At 45.6% G+C, this 17,207-nt stretch overlaps 1 protein-coding gene across 1 annotated transcript in view; it reads right to left on the reverse strand.

The window, feature by feature from the left end:
• The window catches only part of LOC109024266 (WD repeat-containing protein 87-like), a 20,634-nt gene extending 4,600 nt beyond the window's left edge, over nt 1–16,034 (reverse strand). The window contains exons 1-6 of the mRNA XM_055369252.2: nt 15,865–16,034; nt 14,583–14,646; nt 13,682–13,801; nt 3,604–3,726; nt 2,923–3,016; nt 90–257 (exon numbers count right to left, since the gene is read on the reverse strand). Coding sequence (XP_055225227.1) covers nt 90–113 — 24 coding nt within the window. The 5' untranslated portion in view covers nt 114–257; nt 2,923–3,016; nt 3,604–3,726; ... (1 more) ...; nt 14,583–14,646; nt 15,865–16,034. The remainder of the gene's footprint in view (nt 1–89; nt 258–2,922; nt 3,017–3,603; nt 3,727–13,681; nt 13,802–14,582; nt 14,647–15,864) is intronic.
• Nucleotides 16,035–17,207: the final 1,173 nt, after the last annotated feature.

The following is a 17,207-nucleotide window of genomic DNA, read 5'->3' on the forward strand; positions in this document are numbered from 1 at the left end:
ACTACCATCATTCTAAAATGAGGGCAGTTCAGGTGTGATGCATGTAAATTGAATTAAGAAGGAGAGGGGGAAAAATGAGGTAGCTTTACCTGCATTTTTCCACAGGGTTCCATCCAGTTTAAGGAGACAAAACAGTTGACCTTGATGGAGTAGTAGAAGCAGACAAAAGGTTTGTTCTGTGGATGGTGAGACTCCCGGTATAGAGTCTCAGGCCAGTCACTCAGTAGAACCACATCATTCTTTGGTTCTTCATCAGTCTGAGAGAGAAGAATGACCTGAGTTAGGAGTTCTGAGTCCCCACTCATTCATTCATTTCAGAAATATTTACTGGCCAGGTGTGGTGGCTTGCACCTGTAATCTCAACACTTTGGGAGGCCAAGGCAAGCAGATAGCTTGAGCCTAGGAGTTTGAGACCAATCTGGGCAACACAGTAAAGCCCCATCTTTACAAAAAATACAAAAATTAGCTGGGCATGGTGGTGCATGACTGTAGTCCCAGCTACTCGGAAGGCTAAGTAAGACAGGAGGATCGCTTGAGCCCAGGAGGTCAGGCCACAGTGAGCCATGATTGTACCACTGCACTCCAGCATGGGTGACACAGCGAGACCCTGTCTCAATAAGTTAAATAAATAAATAAATATTTACTGAGAGATGAGTGGTCATTTGTTGTTTTTGAGCTAACCAACATTTACCCTACTACTGGAAAGCAGCATTGGAGGAGTCATCCCTCCCTCACCCTCAGTTTGCAACAGAATACATCTGTATCAATTGGTCTCTTCAACACTTTCTCAACCAAGTTTCCATAAAAAAAAGTAAGCCCTCATGTCCTAAAGTATCCAATCTACATAATGAATTAATTTCTTTCCTAGTCATCTAGAATGCTACTAGTTATGAGGCATTGAGAGAAATGAGAAAGTAGCCCCTCAAATCATGTTCTGTGTTCCATGATTCAGATGAAGAGCCACAGTTGAGAAAGGCTGACAGGTTCTATGAAAGATTCTGAGGGTACAGTGCTGAGCAAAACAGACATGGCTCTGGCTCTTAAGATGAGTCAGAGGGGAAACAGACATTAAACAAATAACTAACAACTGAGTATACAAAACAAGTAAGTGCTTACAAAGAAAGGAATACACGGTGGCTCACCCCTGTAATCCCAGCACTTTGGGAGGCCGAGGCGGGAGGATCACAAGGTCAGGAGATTGAGACCATCCTGGCTAACATGGTGAAACCCCGTCTCTACTAAAAATACAAAAAATTAGCTGGGTGTGGTGGCGGGCGCCTGTAGTCCCAGCTACTCAGGAGGCTGAGGCAGGAGAATGGCGTGAACCCCGGGAGGCAGAGCCTGCAGTGAGCTGAGATCGCACCACTGCACTCCAGCCTGGGCGACAGCAAGACTCCATCTCAAAAAAAAAAAAAAAAGAAAGGAATACAATTCGGTATGACAGAGGAACCCAACCATGGCAAATATGTATACCTGTCACAGTTGGAACAACTTTTTTAAGTTCCGGCCTACACCAAAAGGACCACTCTTGTTAGAATTGCACACACATGATACACCGCCTTTGGGAACCTCATACTTCACAGTATGTAATAGAATGACCACCATGTGTGGCAGACCTTGTGGCATGCACCTCTGTCACTATTCTTTATTTATTTAGATGGAGTCTCGCTCTGTCGCCCAGGTTGGACTGCAGTGGCGCGATCTTGGCTTACTGCAACTTCTGCCTCCTGGGTTCAAGTGATTCTCCTGCCTCAGCCTCCTGAGTAGCTGGGATTAGAGGCGCCCGCCACCATGCCCGGATAATTTTTGAATTTTTAGTAGAGACAGGGTTTTGCCATGTTTGTCAGGCTGGTCTCGAACTCCTGACCTCAGGTGATCTGCCCACCTCAGCCTCCCAGAGTGCTGGGATTACAGGCGTGAGCCACTGTGCTCTGCATTCTGTCACTATTCTTATGTGTACCCAAGGGGAATGTGTGCTATTTACAACATGGAGTTAGCTGTGTGTCAGCTCTTCTGGCCATGTGGGGTGTGTGTATATATATGTACCTATCAAGGGAGTTACATACCTTGTAATAGGTTACACAGTAGAACATATACAATACATGCCATCTTCCAGTGATGTAGCAGATGTCTGTAATGTATGTACATGAAGTCCTCATGCTGATCAGCCAAAACTGAGTTCATGAAGTTTACTTCTGGGGTCACCCTTCTCAGTAGCTACCTGAACTATACCCACCTCCTGAACAATGCCCCATGGATCTAACTCCAAGTTTCTCTGCATCAGAATTTGTGCTCTGACCAACTAAGTTGGAAGGTATAATACTAAATCAACTGAAGTATTAAAACAACTTTACTTATAATGTCCATCATACCTGCTTCCTGCATCCACAAAGGATTGAGACTATACTGAGGCCAATATCTATCTACAACTTAGAATCTCTCTTCTTTCTGTATTTCTTTTTTTTCTCTCTCTTTTTTTTCTTTAGAGACAGAGTCTTGCTCTGTTGCTGTTGACGTGACTAGAGTGCCATGGTGTGATCATAGCTCACTGTAACATCAAAATGCTGGGCTCAAGCAATCTTTCCACCTTAGCCTCTTGAGTAGCTGGGACTATAGTCATGCACCACCACCCTTGGATAATTTTTTTTATTTTTGTAGAGATGGGGTCTCGCTATGCTGCCCAGGCTACTCTTGAACTCCTGGACTCAAGTGATCCTCCTGTCTTGGCCACCCAAAGTCCTGGGATTACAGGCGTGAGCCACCATGCCCAGCCCTACCTGTATTTCTTATTTTCAGATCTCAAGAGCTTACAGCACCATTGTCATTGCTCATTCAGTAGCAGTAGCAGAGTTGAGTGAAAGGACCCTGGTGTCTGAGCTCCCAACCCCTCATCTCTCTTAATCAGAAAGCTCATTTACATACCTCTTATTCCATTAGCTAATCATCATTCCTTTTCTCCTTTCCAGCCTTTATGTACAAACAATTCATTCACTCATTAAATGAGATCAACGCTTTGCTATGGAAAAAAAACAAGAATATCTTAACGCAATGTATCTGCCTGATATTACTGCTACCTACTCCACATCAAATCCTTCTCCTTCCTCTTCCCCCTCCTTCCATCCGAATGAAATTCTGATTTGGTTTAGGGTGATCATGGACCCAGAAACTCCAGCAACATAGAGTACTACTATAGTACTCCAAGGCTGGCATGGCCCTGTGGCTCTCTGAGCTTCCCACTTCTATCTTCTATCTACTTGCAATTTGAGGCTGATACCTGGAAGTGCAACGACTATCTTGTAAGCCTAGGATAATAAGCTAACATAATAGAAATGGTGGAAAAGAAAGAAAAAGAATGAAGGTCCTTGACAACACGTAAGACAAAGATGCCTCTTACTTGTTTAATCCATATAAATCCATTTTCTGTTATTGCAGCAGAAAGTGTTCTAACTTACCTAATGCAATCATCTTAATTTAGCAGGGGAAGTTATTGGGGGATGTGGAAGGGTCTTTCCTAAGTTGCCTATGTCTTGCCCATGCCACCGCCTGCCTTGGCAGGAATAATTAGTCCAGGGCCACCATGTGCACAGCTCTCATACACATCACCTTTATGTCCTTCAGGATCTTATTTATGAGGAACTTCAAGTTCTTCCACTCAGGAATAAGTCTGGATGAAGATGATTTCCTAGTGATATCCCAGCTCTTTATAGACATCTTGGATTACAGAACCTGTGGAAGGTAAAGGTCTCTTAATCAACAACATCAGATGTTAGACCGGAAATTAAGGGAATTGGGAAAGAGGGAAGGGAAGCAAGATAAATTAGAGAAGTACTCCTTTAGAGGCCAGGCGCGGTGGCCCATGCCTGTAATCCCAGCACTTTGGGAGGCCAAGGCAGGTGGATCACTTGAGCCCAGGAATTTGAGACCAGCCTGGCCAACATGGTGAAACCCCATCTCTACTAAAAACACAAAAATTAGCTTGGCATGGTGGCACATGCCTGTAATCCCAGCTACTCGGGAGGCTGAGGCAGAAGAATCGCTTGAACCTGGGAGGAGGAGGTTGCAGTGGGCCGAGATTGCACCACTGCACTCCAGCCTTGGCGACAGAGCGAGACTCCATCTCAAAAAAAAAAATAATAATAATAAGTGCTCCCTTAGAAACAGGAGAAACTCCTTTGTTTTAAAAAAGATAGGAATGAAAATGAACTACTAGTATTTGCAACAACATAGATGAAACTCAAAAACTTAATACTGAATACAAGAAGGCAGACACAAAACAGCACGTATTGTATGATTCCATCTATATGAAATTCTAGAAAAGAGTCATCTAGGCCGGGCGCAGTGGCTCATGTCTGTAATCCCAGCACTTTGGGGGGCCGAGGCAGGTGGATCACGAGGTCAGGAGTTGGAGACCATCCTGGCCAACATGGTGAAACCCCATCTCTACTAAAAATACAAAAATTAGCCAGGCGTGACGGCGTGTGCCTGTGGTCCCAGCTACTCAGGAGGCTGAGGCAGGAGAATCGCTTGAACCTGGGAGGCGGAGGTTGCAGTGAGCCAAAATCATGCCACTGCACTCCAGCCTGGGCGACACAGTGAGACTCCATCTCAAAAAAAAAAAAAGTAATCTAGCCAACGGGGCCAGAAAGTAGATCAGTGGTTACATCGGGCAAAGATTTAGGAGGACTGAGTGGGAAGGGATGAAAGGGAACTTTTTGTAGTCTTGTAATGTTCTGTATCTTGACTGTGGTAGTGGTTACATGGGTATAGAAATTGGTCAAAACTCATCAAAAAAATATGGTATACTTTATTACATGAAAATTATACCTAAATAAATTTGATTTTATTTGTTTGTTTAGAAAGTCTTGCTCTGACACTCAGGCTGGAACGCACTGGAGTAATCAAAGTTCACTGTAACCTGCAACTCCTGGGCTCAAGGGATCCTTCTGCCTTAGCCTCCCAAGTAGCTTGGACTACAGGCAGATGCCATCATGCTCAGCTAATGTTTTATTTTTTGTAGAGGTGGGGTCTTGCTATGCTGCCCAGGCTGGTCTCAAACTCCTGCCCTCAAGCAGTTCTCCTGCCTCAGCCTCCCAAAGTGCTGGGATTACAGGTGTGAGCCACCACACTCAGCCTTAATTTCATTTTTAAGAGGGAATAGAGTGACCTGGCACAATGGCTCATGCCTGTAAGCCTAACACTTTGGGAGGCTGAAACGGAAGGATCACTTCAGCTCAGAAGTTTGAGACCAGCCTGGGCAACATAATGAGACCTTGTCTCTAAAAAAATTTTCAAAAATTAGCTGGGTGTGGTGGCAAGTACCTGTAGCCCCAGCTACTCGAGTACCTGAGGTGGGAGGAGTGCTTGAGCCTGGGAGGTCAAGGCTGCAGTGAGTTGTGATCATGGCACCGCACTCCAGCCTGGATGATAAAGCGAGACCCTGTCCTAAAAAAAGAAAAAAACCAGGCGTGGTGGTTCATGCCTGTAATCCCAGCACTTTGGGAGGCTGAGGCGGGTGAATCACGAGGTCAGGAGTTAAAGACCAGCCTGGCCAAGATGGTGAAACCCTGTCTCTACTAAAAATACAAAAATTAGCCGGGTGTGGTGGTGCATGCCTGTAATCCCAGCTACTAGGGAGGCTGAGGCAGGAGAATCGCTTGAACCCGGGAAGCGGAGGTTTCAGTGAGCCAAGATTGCGCCACTGCACTCCAGCCTGGGCAACAGAGCAAGACTCCATCTCAAAAAAAAAAAAAAGAAAGAAAAAGAAAAAAAGGCCGGGTGCAGTGGCTCATGCCTGTAATCCCAGCACTTTGGGAGACCAAGGCAGGCGAATCACGAGGTCAGCGTCAAGAGATCAAGACCATCCTGGCCAACATGGTGAAACCCCATCTCCACTAAAAATACAAAAAATTAGCTGGTCATGGTGGTGCACACCTGTAGTCCCAGCTACTCGGGAGGCTGAGGCAGGAGGATCGCTTGAACCTGTGAGGCAGAGGTTGCAGTGAGCCAAGATTGCACCACTGTACTCCAGCCTGGCGACAGAGTGAGACTCCATCTCAAAAAACAAACAAAAAAAAAGAAAGAAAGAAAAAAGAAAAAGAATAGAGTGAAGTGGGTGCTTTATATAGTCTAGAAACAGAACAAAAAATACATTAAGTAAAGCTTTTAGGTGAGTTTAGGTGAGCCAGCTGTAGCTTAGCTGAAATAATGCAGGGGCCTAGCCCTCCCTTAGCTCTCTTTATTAGGAATCTAATATTTGTGGACATAATTATATTTATTAACCATCATCCTTCTTTCCTACTGAAGTCCTCATATATGTAAAAGTCACCCACTTTCCACAAATATTTCCTCACGACTCATTATATGCCGACTGTGCTGAGAGCTAGAGATGAAGCAGGGAAGAAGAATGAGTATCTGCCTGGATGGAGTTTACTGTCTAGCATAGAAGGCAGGCACTGAACAAGTTCATATAGATATCCAATTATGACAAGACACCAGGCTAAAATAACCTGAAAGCCTCACACTACAAAATCCGAGAAATTCTGGGTAAAATAACAAGTACCTGAGCTTCAGGAACCAGAAACTAGGGAAGTAGAGGGTAACCCACAGCAACAAGTGCTGACTACTGTTGCGCTGGTCCTGAGAAGGTGTAGTTAGCAGAGCCCATAAAGACCACAAATATCAATGACCATAATGGCTAGTAGCTTGGATAGTATTGCCCTGGTAAAGAGAAGACCCAGGACTCAGGCCAATGATAGGGAGTTGGAATTAAAACCCTTCCATGAAGCACTGGAATGCTTGACAAAAACAAACCTCGGAGAGAGAGACTTCCACAGACAGAGCTGACTCATGACCAGCTTCCTGAAAGCTTACACTTCTTTAAACTTTTATCCAGGCATACCCCAAAATCACAGGGATACCTATCACGTTCTCCAAATGATTCTCTGACATGTCCCTCACTTGGACTGACAAGGGAGAAAAGAAAGAGAGAAGGAGAAACACCACAGAGCACATCAACAATTCTCTCTGGAGAAATCATCATTTTAATTTTTATACCCAAGGGATAATAATTTAAGAGTCACAAAAAAATATCCTTCACAGTCTCTTAGCATGCTCTTCATATGTTATCAAACATCTACTGATCTCAAATGAAACTCCCAGAACACGGAAAGTCAGATTTAACATTCTGTTATATGTGTATATTAAAAATGTTAAGGAAACTACCATAAAGAAAAAAAACAAAAATAGAGGCCGGGCATGGTGTCTCATGCCTGTAATCCCAGCACTTTGGGAGGCCAAGATGGGCAGATCACCTGAGGTCAGGAGTTCAACACCAGCCTGGCCAACATGGCAAAACCCCATCTCTACTAAAAATATAAAACTTGGCCGGGCATGGTAGCATGCACCTGTAGTCCCAGCTACTCGGGAGGTTGAGTCAGGAGAATCACTTGAACCTGGGAGGTGGAGGTTGCAGTGAGCCGAGATCGCTCTAATGCACTCCAGCCTGGGTGACACAGCGAGACTCCATCTCAAAAAAAAAAAAAAAGAGAGAAAGAAAGAAACAAAGAAAAAAAAACAAATAGAATGCATGATTTTACCAGTTGAGGAAAAGGGGTACGAAATAAAGAAAACATTAGAAAACATTAACCAATCCAATATTAGAAATAAAATAAGAAGGAAAAAAGAGGTATGATATATAGAAATGAGGTGATAGAAACAAATCTTTCATTATCATAATAAATATAGATTAAACTCATCAGATAAAAGAGAGACCAAATTGAATATTTAAATGAATTAAGTACGTGCTATTTATAAGAGAAAAATCTAAAATGTAAGACATAGAAACTTTACAGTATCATGGGCTTCTGTTCCTTAAAATGATCTGAAAGCAATAAGGAGAGTAAAAAAAATCTTTGCAAGCTCAACATTCAGCAAAACAAGGATAAGTATAATCTGTAGACAACAAATTACATGTAAAAGTTGGGAAAAGCAGCTCAAATGAGGAACAACTATAGGGAGGAAGTGGAGACAAGAAACTATGGAAAGAAATTTGAGCAGAAAGAAAGACAAACAGAAGCAGATATAAGAAAACACCTGTGGTGGCTCACACCTGTAATCCCAGCACTTTGGGAGGCCGAGGCGGGTGGATCATGAGGTCAGGAGATCAAGAGCATCCTGGCCAACATGGTGAAACTTTGTCTCTACTAAAAATACAAAAATTAGCCGGGTGTGGAAGTGTGTGCCTGTAGTCCCAGGTATTCAAGAGGCTGAGGCAGGAAAATTGCTTGAACCTGGGAGATGGAGGTTGCAGTGAGCTGAGATCGTGCCACTGCACTCCAGCCTGGGCGACAAAGCGAGACTTCATCTCAACAAAGAAAAAAAAAAAAGAAAGGAAAAGAAAAAGCAAAGGAAAAGAAAACACCTGGGAAATTAAATTTCCTACAGGTGAGGAGTCCACCGTCAGGTAGGGATCTATACCTCTTGTTTGCAACTACACTGTAAGAAACTGGAAAGCAAAAACAGAGGAGACAGAGTTGATCAGTCTCCTACAAAAGCCATATGTGAGGCAGAAGGAACCTCTTAAAAGAAAAACTCATCCAGGAAAACCCAACTTAGGCAATGTTCTGCAAGAAAAAAGGGACTAGCTACATTAACCCAAAACTACAAAACGAACTCTGAAGGAAAGAGTAACAAAGTAAACTAACATATGAAGAGCTTTCACTGGAAAACTGCCTCAATGGATCAGATAAAAATTATAACTAGGCCAGGTGTGGTGGCTTTTGCTTGTAATCTCAGCACTTCAGGAGGCTGAGGTGAGAAGATTGCTTCAGCCCAGGAGTTCAAGACCAGCCTGGGCAACATAGCGAGACCCTGTCTCTACACAAAATAAAAAACTAGCCAGGAGTGGTGGCACACTACTGTAGTCTCAGCTACTCAGGAGGTTGAGGTGGGAAGATTGCTTGAGCCCTGGAGGTTGAGGGTGCAGTGAGCTATGATCTCACCACTGCACTCCAGCCTGGACAACAGAGTGAGACACTGTCTCAAAAACAAAAAAAAATTATAACCAAATATTTTGCCATGAATGAAAAAAAAAAACTTGATGCAATTGCATCTGTGATGGAAGACCACAAAGCAAAAATATAAAAATCCAGGGAGGAGATGCAGAAAGAACAGGGTAAGAACAAATAGAGAGCAGGCAGAAATCGAAGAAAAATCAAGTATCACAAGCCTAAGGACAAAAGTTGAAAGAACACAAGGGAGAAAATCCCAGTGAAGAACCTAGAGGACAAAAATGGGAAAAGCAGGCCAGGCGTGGTGGCTCACACCTGTTATCCCAGCACTTTGGGAGGCCGAAGCTAGAGGATCACTTGAGGTCAGGAGTTCGAGACCAGCCTGGCAAGCATGGAGAAACCCCGTCTCTACTAAGAAATACAAAAATTAGCTGGGCATGGTGGTGTGTGCCTCTAATCTCAGCTACTTGGGAGGCTGAGGCAGGAGAATCGCTTGGACCCAGGCGGCAGAGGTTGCAGTGAGCCGAGATGGGACCACTGCACTCCAACCTGGGCGACAGAACAAGATTCAGTCTCAAAATGAAAAAACTAACAAACAAACAAACAAAAAACAAACAACAACAACAAAAAACCAGAAAGAATTACTTAGAAAATATGTAGTTTCAACAAATGTTGCTGGGACAACTGAATATCTACATGCGACATAATAAATTTGGACTTCTACCTCAAACCATTAAAAAATTAGCACGAAATAGATCAAATACCGAAATATAAGAACTAAAACCAGGAATCTTTGTCACTTTGGACCAGGCAACCGTTTCGTAGACATGACAAACCATAAGCAACTAAAAAAAAAAACTGGACTTCATCAAAATTAAAAACCTTTGTGCACTAGGGAAAGGACACTATTAAAAAAACTGAAAGATTTCACACAGGTCCAAGATTTGCTGAAAAAGCAAAAAAAAGAAAGAAAAAGTGAAAAGACAACCCACAGAATGAGAGAAAATATTTGTAAATCATGTATCTAATACGGGCCTAGTATCCTGAATATATAAAGAACTGTTACAACTGAACTACAAAAAGGCAAATAACCCAATTAAAAATTGGACAAAGGATTTGAATAGAAATTACTACAAATAAGATATATACAGGCTGGGTGAGGTGGCTCATGCCTGTAATCCCAGCACTTTAGGAGGCCAAGGCAGGCAGATCACCTGAGGTCAGGAGTTTGAGATCAGCCTGGTCAACATGGCGAAACCCTGTCTCTACTAAAAATACAAAAATGAGCCAGGCATGGTGGCATGCACCTGTACTCCCCGCTATTTGGGAGGCTGAGGCAGGAGAATCCCTTGAACCTGGGAGGCAGAGGTTGCAGTGAGCCGAAATCGTGCCACTGCACTGTAGCCTGGGCGACAGAGCCAGACTTCGTCTCCAAATACATATATGTGTGTGTGTGTGTGTGTGTGTGTGTGTGTGTGTGTGTGTGTGTACAAATGGCTAAGAGCCACATGAAAAGATGTTCAACATCACTGGTTATTAGGGAAATGCAAATGAAAACCTCAGTAAGATACTTCACATCTACCAAGATGGCTTTAATTTTTTTTAATGGAAAATAACAAGTGTTGGCAAGGAAATGGAGAAATGGGTACCCTCCGACATTGCTTGTGGGAATGTCAGATGGTGCAGTGGCTGTGGAAAACAGTATAGTCAATTGTTTTAATTTAATGTTGTCTTGGTATCAATTTTAAATACAAGTTTAACTTTCTCATACAAGAAACAGGAATCAGTCACCCTTGACACAGTTTTCAGTTCCATACCACACCTAAAGGACTCAGGATGGTGGCCAGAGATAAGAACTTAGAGGCATCTCTCCCACCTAGAAGACTGGGCTCCCTGCAGTTCCACAGCTTCCTTTAAAATAATTTGTCGGCTGGGAGCAATGACTCACACCTGTAATCTCAGCACGCTGGGAGGCCGAGGCGGGTGGATTATTTGAGGTCAGGAGTTCGAGACCAACCTGGCCAACATGGTGAAACCCTGTCTCTACTAAAAATACAAATAATTAGCTGGATGTGGTGGCGGGCACCTGTAATCCCAGCTACTTGGGAAGCTGAGGCAGGAGAATCTCTTGAACCTAGGAGGCAGAGGTTGCAGCGAGCCAAGATTGTGCCACTGCACTCCAGCCTGGGCGACAGAGTAAGACTCTGTCTCAAAAAAAAATAATATTTTTATTATATTAAATAAATAATAATAATAAATAATAAATAAAATAAAAGAATTTGCCTATGGGCCAGGCATGATGGCTCATGCCTGTAATCCCAGCACTTTGGGAGGCCAAGGTGGGTAGATCACTTGAGGTCAGGAGTTCAAGACCAGCCTGGCCAACATGGCGAAACCCCAGCTCTACTAAAAATACAAAAATTAGCCAGGCATGTTGGTGCATGCCTGTAGTCTCAGCTACTTGGGAGGCTGAGGCAGGAGAATTGCTTGAACCCGGGAGACAGAGGTTGCAGTGAGCCGGGATCAGACAGAACAAAACTCCATTTCTAAATAAATAAATAAGCCTGTGAACTTAAAGTGATCCACACCCTGTTCCCTTATATATACTGCCAGTTTCTTCTCTCTTTCTCTCTGGCCGCCTGACTCTTCATTCCTGCCTTGCATGTTCCGGGGACATCTGGACTGCCTTCCAGACTCATTGTGCCTTCCCTGCCCAGGATCTGTAAGTAAAAAAATCTTTGAACCTGTTTTCTATTGTGGTAATGTGTTGGATTTGCGCCTTCCATCTAAAAAACTGGGGCTGCCTCAGGCCGGGTTTCCCCAAGGATGCGAGAGGGAACATAACGCTGGGCTCCCGGTGTCAGAGCTGGGGCATGGGTCAGACAAGAGCCACAAGAACATCTGCCGGTATAAACAAGTTTCCTGCACAAAGTTTCCCCTGGTCATGGGTGGGACAACTGAGAGTCAGGATGTCTACCAGGTAAAATAAATATTCTAGGCCAGGTGTGGTGGCTCACACTTGTAATCCCAGCACTTTGGGAGACCGAGGTGGGAGGATCTCATGAGTCTGGGAATTTGAGACCAGCCTAGGCAACATAGTGAGACATCATCTCAAAAAAAAAAAAAAAGTATTCTGTGAAAGTCACACTGTAAACACCCATATCCAGCTCCCCTTCATTTCCCATTAGGTTTAGGATTGCTAGCTGCTCTGGTACTGGAACCCAATTTTTTTTTTTTTTTTTTTTTGAGATAGAGCCTTGCTCTGTTGCCCAGGCTGGAGTGCAGTGGCACTATCTCAGCTCACTGCAACCTCTGCCTCCCAGGTTCAAGTGATTCTCCTGGCTCAGCCTCCAGAGTAGCTGGGACTACAGGGGTGTGCCATCACATCCAGCTAATTTTTGAATTTTCAGTAGAGACGGGGTTTCACCATGTTGGCCAGGCTGGTCTCAAACTCCTGACCTCAAGTGATCCAACCACCTCAGCCTCACAAAATGCTGGGATTACAGGGGTGAGCCACCTTGATTTTTTTATTATTAAGTTCAACATACATTAGATTACTCTGTAAAACTGCTATAAAAGTTCCTAAATGCTTACTCTGAATTTCTGTACTTATCTTGTGGAGGAGAAGGACAAATAGCTCCCAGCTGACACCAGTGTGCTAATAGAGGACTTCCTTTGGGATTTCTATCCCTAGCTGAACAATTCTAGCCCTTTCTTTTCCACCTAGCAAGAGTCACTACCTCTTTTTCTTCTTTTATCTTACTAAATTTCTACCATAAGTAAAGCTTATTTATTTTATTATTATTTTTAGATGGATTCTCACTCTGTCACCCAGGCTGGAGTGCAGTGGTACAGTCTCGGCTCACTGCAAACTCTGCCTCCTGGGTTCAAGCAATTTTCCTCCCTCGGCTTCCTGAGTAGCTGGGATTACAGGTGTGCACCACCATGGCTGGCTAATTTTTGTATTTTTAGTAGAGACAGGGTTTCACCATGTTGGCCAGGCTGGTCTGGAACTCCTGACCTCAGGTGATCTGCCTGCCTCGGCTTCCCAAAGTGCTGGGATTACAGCCGTGAGCCACCACACCCAGCCTACCATAAGTAAAGTTTAAACTTTCCAAAATCCTGCATACAACTCTCAAGTACATGCAAGGGAAGACCAAGTGGCCCCTGCAAAGAAGGATTTTTTAAAATGAGAAAATTAAACATATTTAAAAGTCAAGGGGAAGAAGCCACTAAGAAGGGAGAGTGAAAGTACAGGAAAGAGAGAGTGGGCTGCTACAGCAAGCTGATGTGTGAAGAGAAATAAGAGTTAGATCCCACAATCTCAGAGCCTTCCCAAAGTTTCCTCTGGTGATTTACGACTAGGAGCTCTAACTGGGAAAATGCGGGTTTCCTGACACTTCTAAATCTTAGACTAAGACTTCATTCCATTAAGTTTTTGGTGAGAGTCAGATATTTCACTTTAACCCTTCTTGACCTCAGAGAAATTCCCTTTTCTTTTTCCCTACTAAAGCATTTAGAAAAAGAGAGGCTGGGTGCAGTGGCTCATGCCTGTAATCCCAGCACTTTTGGAGGCCAAGGCGGATGGATCACCTGAGGTCAGGAGTTCATGACCAGCCTGGCCAACACGGCAAAACCCCATCTCTTCTAAAAGTACAAAAATTAGCATGCACCTGTAATCCCAGCTATTTGAGAGGCTAAGGCAGGAGAATCGCTTGAACCTTGGAGGCGGAGGTTGCTGTGAGCTGAGATCGCCCCACTGCACTCCAGCCTGGGTGACAGTGAGACTTGGTCTAAAAAAAAGAAAAGAAAAAGACAGTGAGATAATGAAATAAAAATGCATTATAATTTTAAAATGCAGTATTAATGCAGGGTGCTATTAAGTATGAGAGAAGTGAGGGGCACACTGAAATCAAGGGAGAATAAGAGAGATGGAACAGAAACTTCAGAGTCAAATAGACTTACGTTTAAAAAGCTAGATTCTCCCCTTCAACTTTTTTTTCCTTTGGACTTTTCAGATTGAACAGTTTTATCTCATCTATGGCAGACGTCTTAATGAGGTCAGTGGGACCAATGCCACCCAATATACATTCGCCCCATGGGGAAAACCTGTTACTAACATCATACAAACATCATAGGCTTCCCCTCCGAATCTCCATTGCCTCCTGGCTCACACAGAGGATTACATGCCCCTAGTTCTAGAAGAGACAGACTCCAGCTACAATTTCCCCTAGAAAGAGTGTCACTGGCTTCAACATCATAATGCCTCGGACTCCCCCAGCCCCTCCCCCATATGTCCAGTGAAAGCAGCAACATGAAGAGCATGGAAATCCCCACATGAATGTGCCAAGCGCTGGGAGGCAGGGGAAATCTGGTAGTTTGTGATAGTGGAAAGGGGTCGTCACTACATTGCGGTGGGATGGCGAGATTTAAACTTTCCTTTTATGACAGAATGACTTTCTGAGGGCTGGCCATTTGAGATCCTACAGCCGGATGAGTAGAGACAGTAATATATTGTGAGGGAGGGCAGGGAGTGTGACCCTTTTATCTAAATAAACTTTATTGTGTGCTTACATGTGCCAGACACTGCTCTACGAACTGTTCATGCCTTGTCTCCAAACAACGCCTTAAAGCAGGGCTGCCAGATAAAATACAGTTACATTTGAACTTGATGCCCGGTTACATTTGAATTTCAGTGAACAATAGTTGGGAGATACATGCTAAAAAATTCTGTTTTCTTTCTTTCTTTTTTTTTTTGTTTTGTTTTTTGAGATGGAGTTTTGCTTTTGTTGCCCAGGCTGGAGTGCAATGGCGCAATGGCAGCTCACCGCAACCTCTGCCTTCCGGGTTCAAACGATTCTCCTGCCTCAGCTTCCCGAGTATCTGAGATTACAGGCACCGGCCACTACGCCCAGCTAATTTTTGTATTTTCAGTAAAGACGGGGTTTCTCCATGTTGGTCAGGCTGGTCCCGAACTCCTGATCTCAGGTGATCCGCCCGCCTCGGCCTCCCAAAGTGCTGGGATTACAGGCAGGAGCCACAGCGCCCGGCCCTTGTTTTCTTTTTTAACTGACATCCAAACTTAATTGGGTGTCCTCCATTTTAATTTGCTAAATAAAATGTGGCAATACTACTTAAAGCTACTATCATTCCCCTTCCTCCAGGTGAGGAAATGCCCCACCACACAGCCAGAATGTGGCAGGGCGAAGAGTCAGACTCCAGACATGTGCTGAGCCATTATGCCATTGTCCCGCCTGGCCGTGCTGGGATGTGCGTGGGACGCTCTGGCCTTTGTGAAAGAGGCCCTGCATCAGCGGTTTGCAAGCATGGCCGGCTCTTTATGGTTCTACGGGGTCCCCATGCAGCCCTTCATAAAGGCAACGGCTTGAGTTCCACCAGGCCGGAAGAAGCCATGAAACAAAAGCTATGAGAAGGCCGGGCGCGGTGGCTCACGCCTGTAATCCCAGCACTTTGGGAGGCTGAGGCGGGCGGATCACCTGAGGTCAGGAGTTCAAGACCAGCCTGGCCAACATGGCGAAACCCCTTCTCTACTACAAAAATTAGCCGGGCATGGTGGCGCGTGCCTGTCATCCAAGCTACAAAGTAGGCTGAGGCAGGAGAATCGCTTGAACCCGGGAGGCGGAGGCTGCAGTGAGCCGAGATCGCGCCACTGCACTCCAGCCTGGGCAACAGAGGCGACTCTGTCTCAAAAATAAAACACACACACACACACACACACACATACACATACACAGAGGCGACTCTGTCTCAAAAATAAAACACACACACACACACACACACACACACACACACACACACACACGGAAAACACGGCCCTGGACTCCGTGTATAGAACCTGGTGTCTCAGGGCGTTGGGCAGGAGCAGAGGCAGGTGTCTAAGCCGGACCATTGGCTCCCTTCCGCGCCAGCCCGGTGCGCTACGAGAACCTTGTTGCCGCCTAGCTGAAGCTGGGAAAAGCAGCCGCCGCACTTTTGCGAGAAAGCCCGCGGAACCCACCGAACGCGCATGCGTGCAAGCCAGGGCGGGGCTAGGGCGCGCGCGCAAAGGAGGGGCTCTACCATCCGCGGAGCCACGCCCCCCGTCACATCCCACCTCCCCGCCCAGGAGCTTCCGCGAGGCTCGCCCGGCAGCTCCTGCTCCACAGCAGGCTTCCTACTTTGACGCCTCACGCGCTCTTCAGCTCTCTTGTTCTCTGGGTCTCGCGGCTCTCCCCCTCTACAATTACGAGTAGTGCCTTGAGCCGGGCGTTCGGAGACCCACACAGGAGGGACAGGATGGGGAGAGCGGCATTAAAGGGTGGTGACTCAGGAGTTGAAGACCAGCCTGGCCAACATGACGAAACCCCGTCTCTACCAAAAATACAAAAATTAGCCAGGCATGATGGCGGACGCCTGTAATCCCACCTACTCGGGCGGCTGAAGCAGGAGAATCGCTTGAACCCAGGAGGCGGAGGTTGCAGTGAGGCGAGATAGCGCCACTACACTCCAGCCTGGGCGACAGAGCGAGACTCCGTCTCAAAATAAAAAATAAAAATAAAATAAAAATAAAGGGGTGGTGGTGGTGACAAGCCCCTATTACGGCCTTAGTGCGGGATTCCCCTTGGGGCGGGAGACGTCGTCCTTCCCGGTGGGGGTGCGGACTGCAAGTCCTATCGGGGACCGCGACACCGGACTGCATCCGCCAGCGTCCAGGGCGTAGCGCCCCCCAGGCGCTGCCTTCGTCCGTCTCTACGGGGAGTGGCGGCCAGAGGACTGGGTTTTCCCCGTGCAGCTGTGCCCCGCGTTGGGGAAACTGACTTTTCAGGTAAGATCCCTTCCAAGTTCCATGGATTTCGCCTTTCCCTTTAACCTGTTCCCCAGCGTCCTCTGGTAATAGCAGATGAGGGTGATGACAGGAATAGTAAAGTTCCCCATCTGCCTCGTGTTGGAAGTCTCCATGGTGTTCACCTCCCCAATGTTGCCTGCAAGTAGATAGGAGCAGAGATGGTACTTGGGGAGGTGACCGGAACTATGGCTCCTAACATACAGGGCGTTGGGAACTACGGCTCCTAACATACAACTCTCAGTGTGCCCCGTCTGTAGCTCCCTGTATTTCGTCTCTCCCTCCCCCTCAAAGTTCCCAAAGAGAAAAGGTGAAGGCGACAGGTGGATTGCAGCTCTCAGGAGATCCTGTGGGAA

This window comes from Gorilla gorilla, chromosome 20 (genome assembly GCF_029281585.2).
Source record: "Gorilla gorilla gorilla isolate KB3781 chromosome 20, NHGRI_mGorGor1-v2.1_pri, whole genome shotgun sequence".
NCBI classification, from domain to species: domain Eukaryota; kingdom Metazoa; phylum Chordata; class Mammalia; order Primates; family Hominidae; genus Gorilla; species Gorilla gorilla.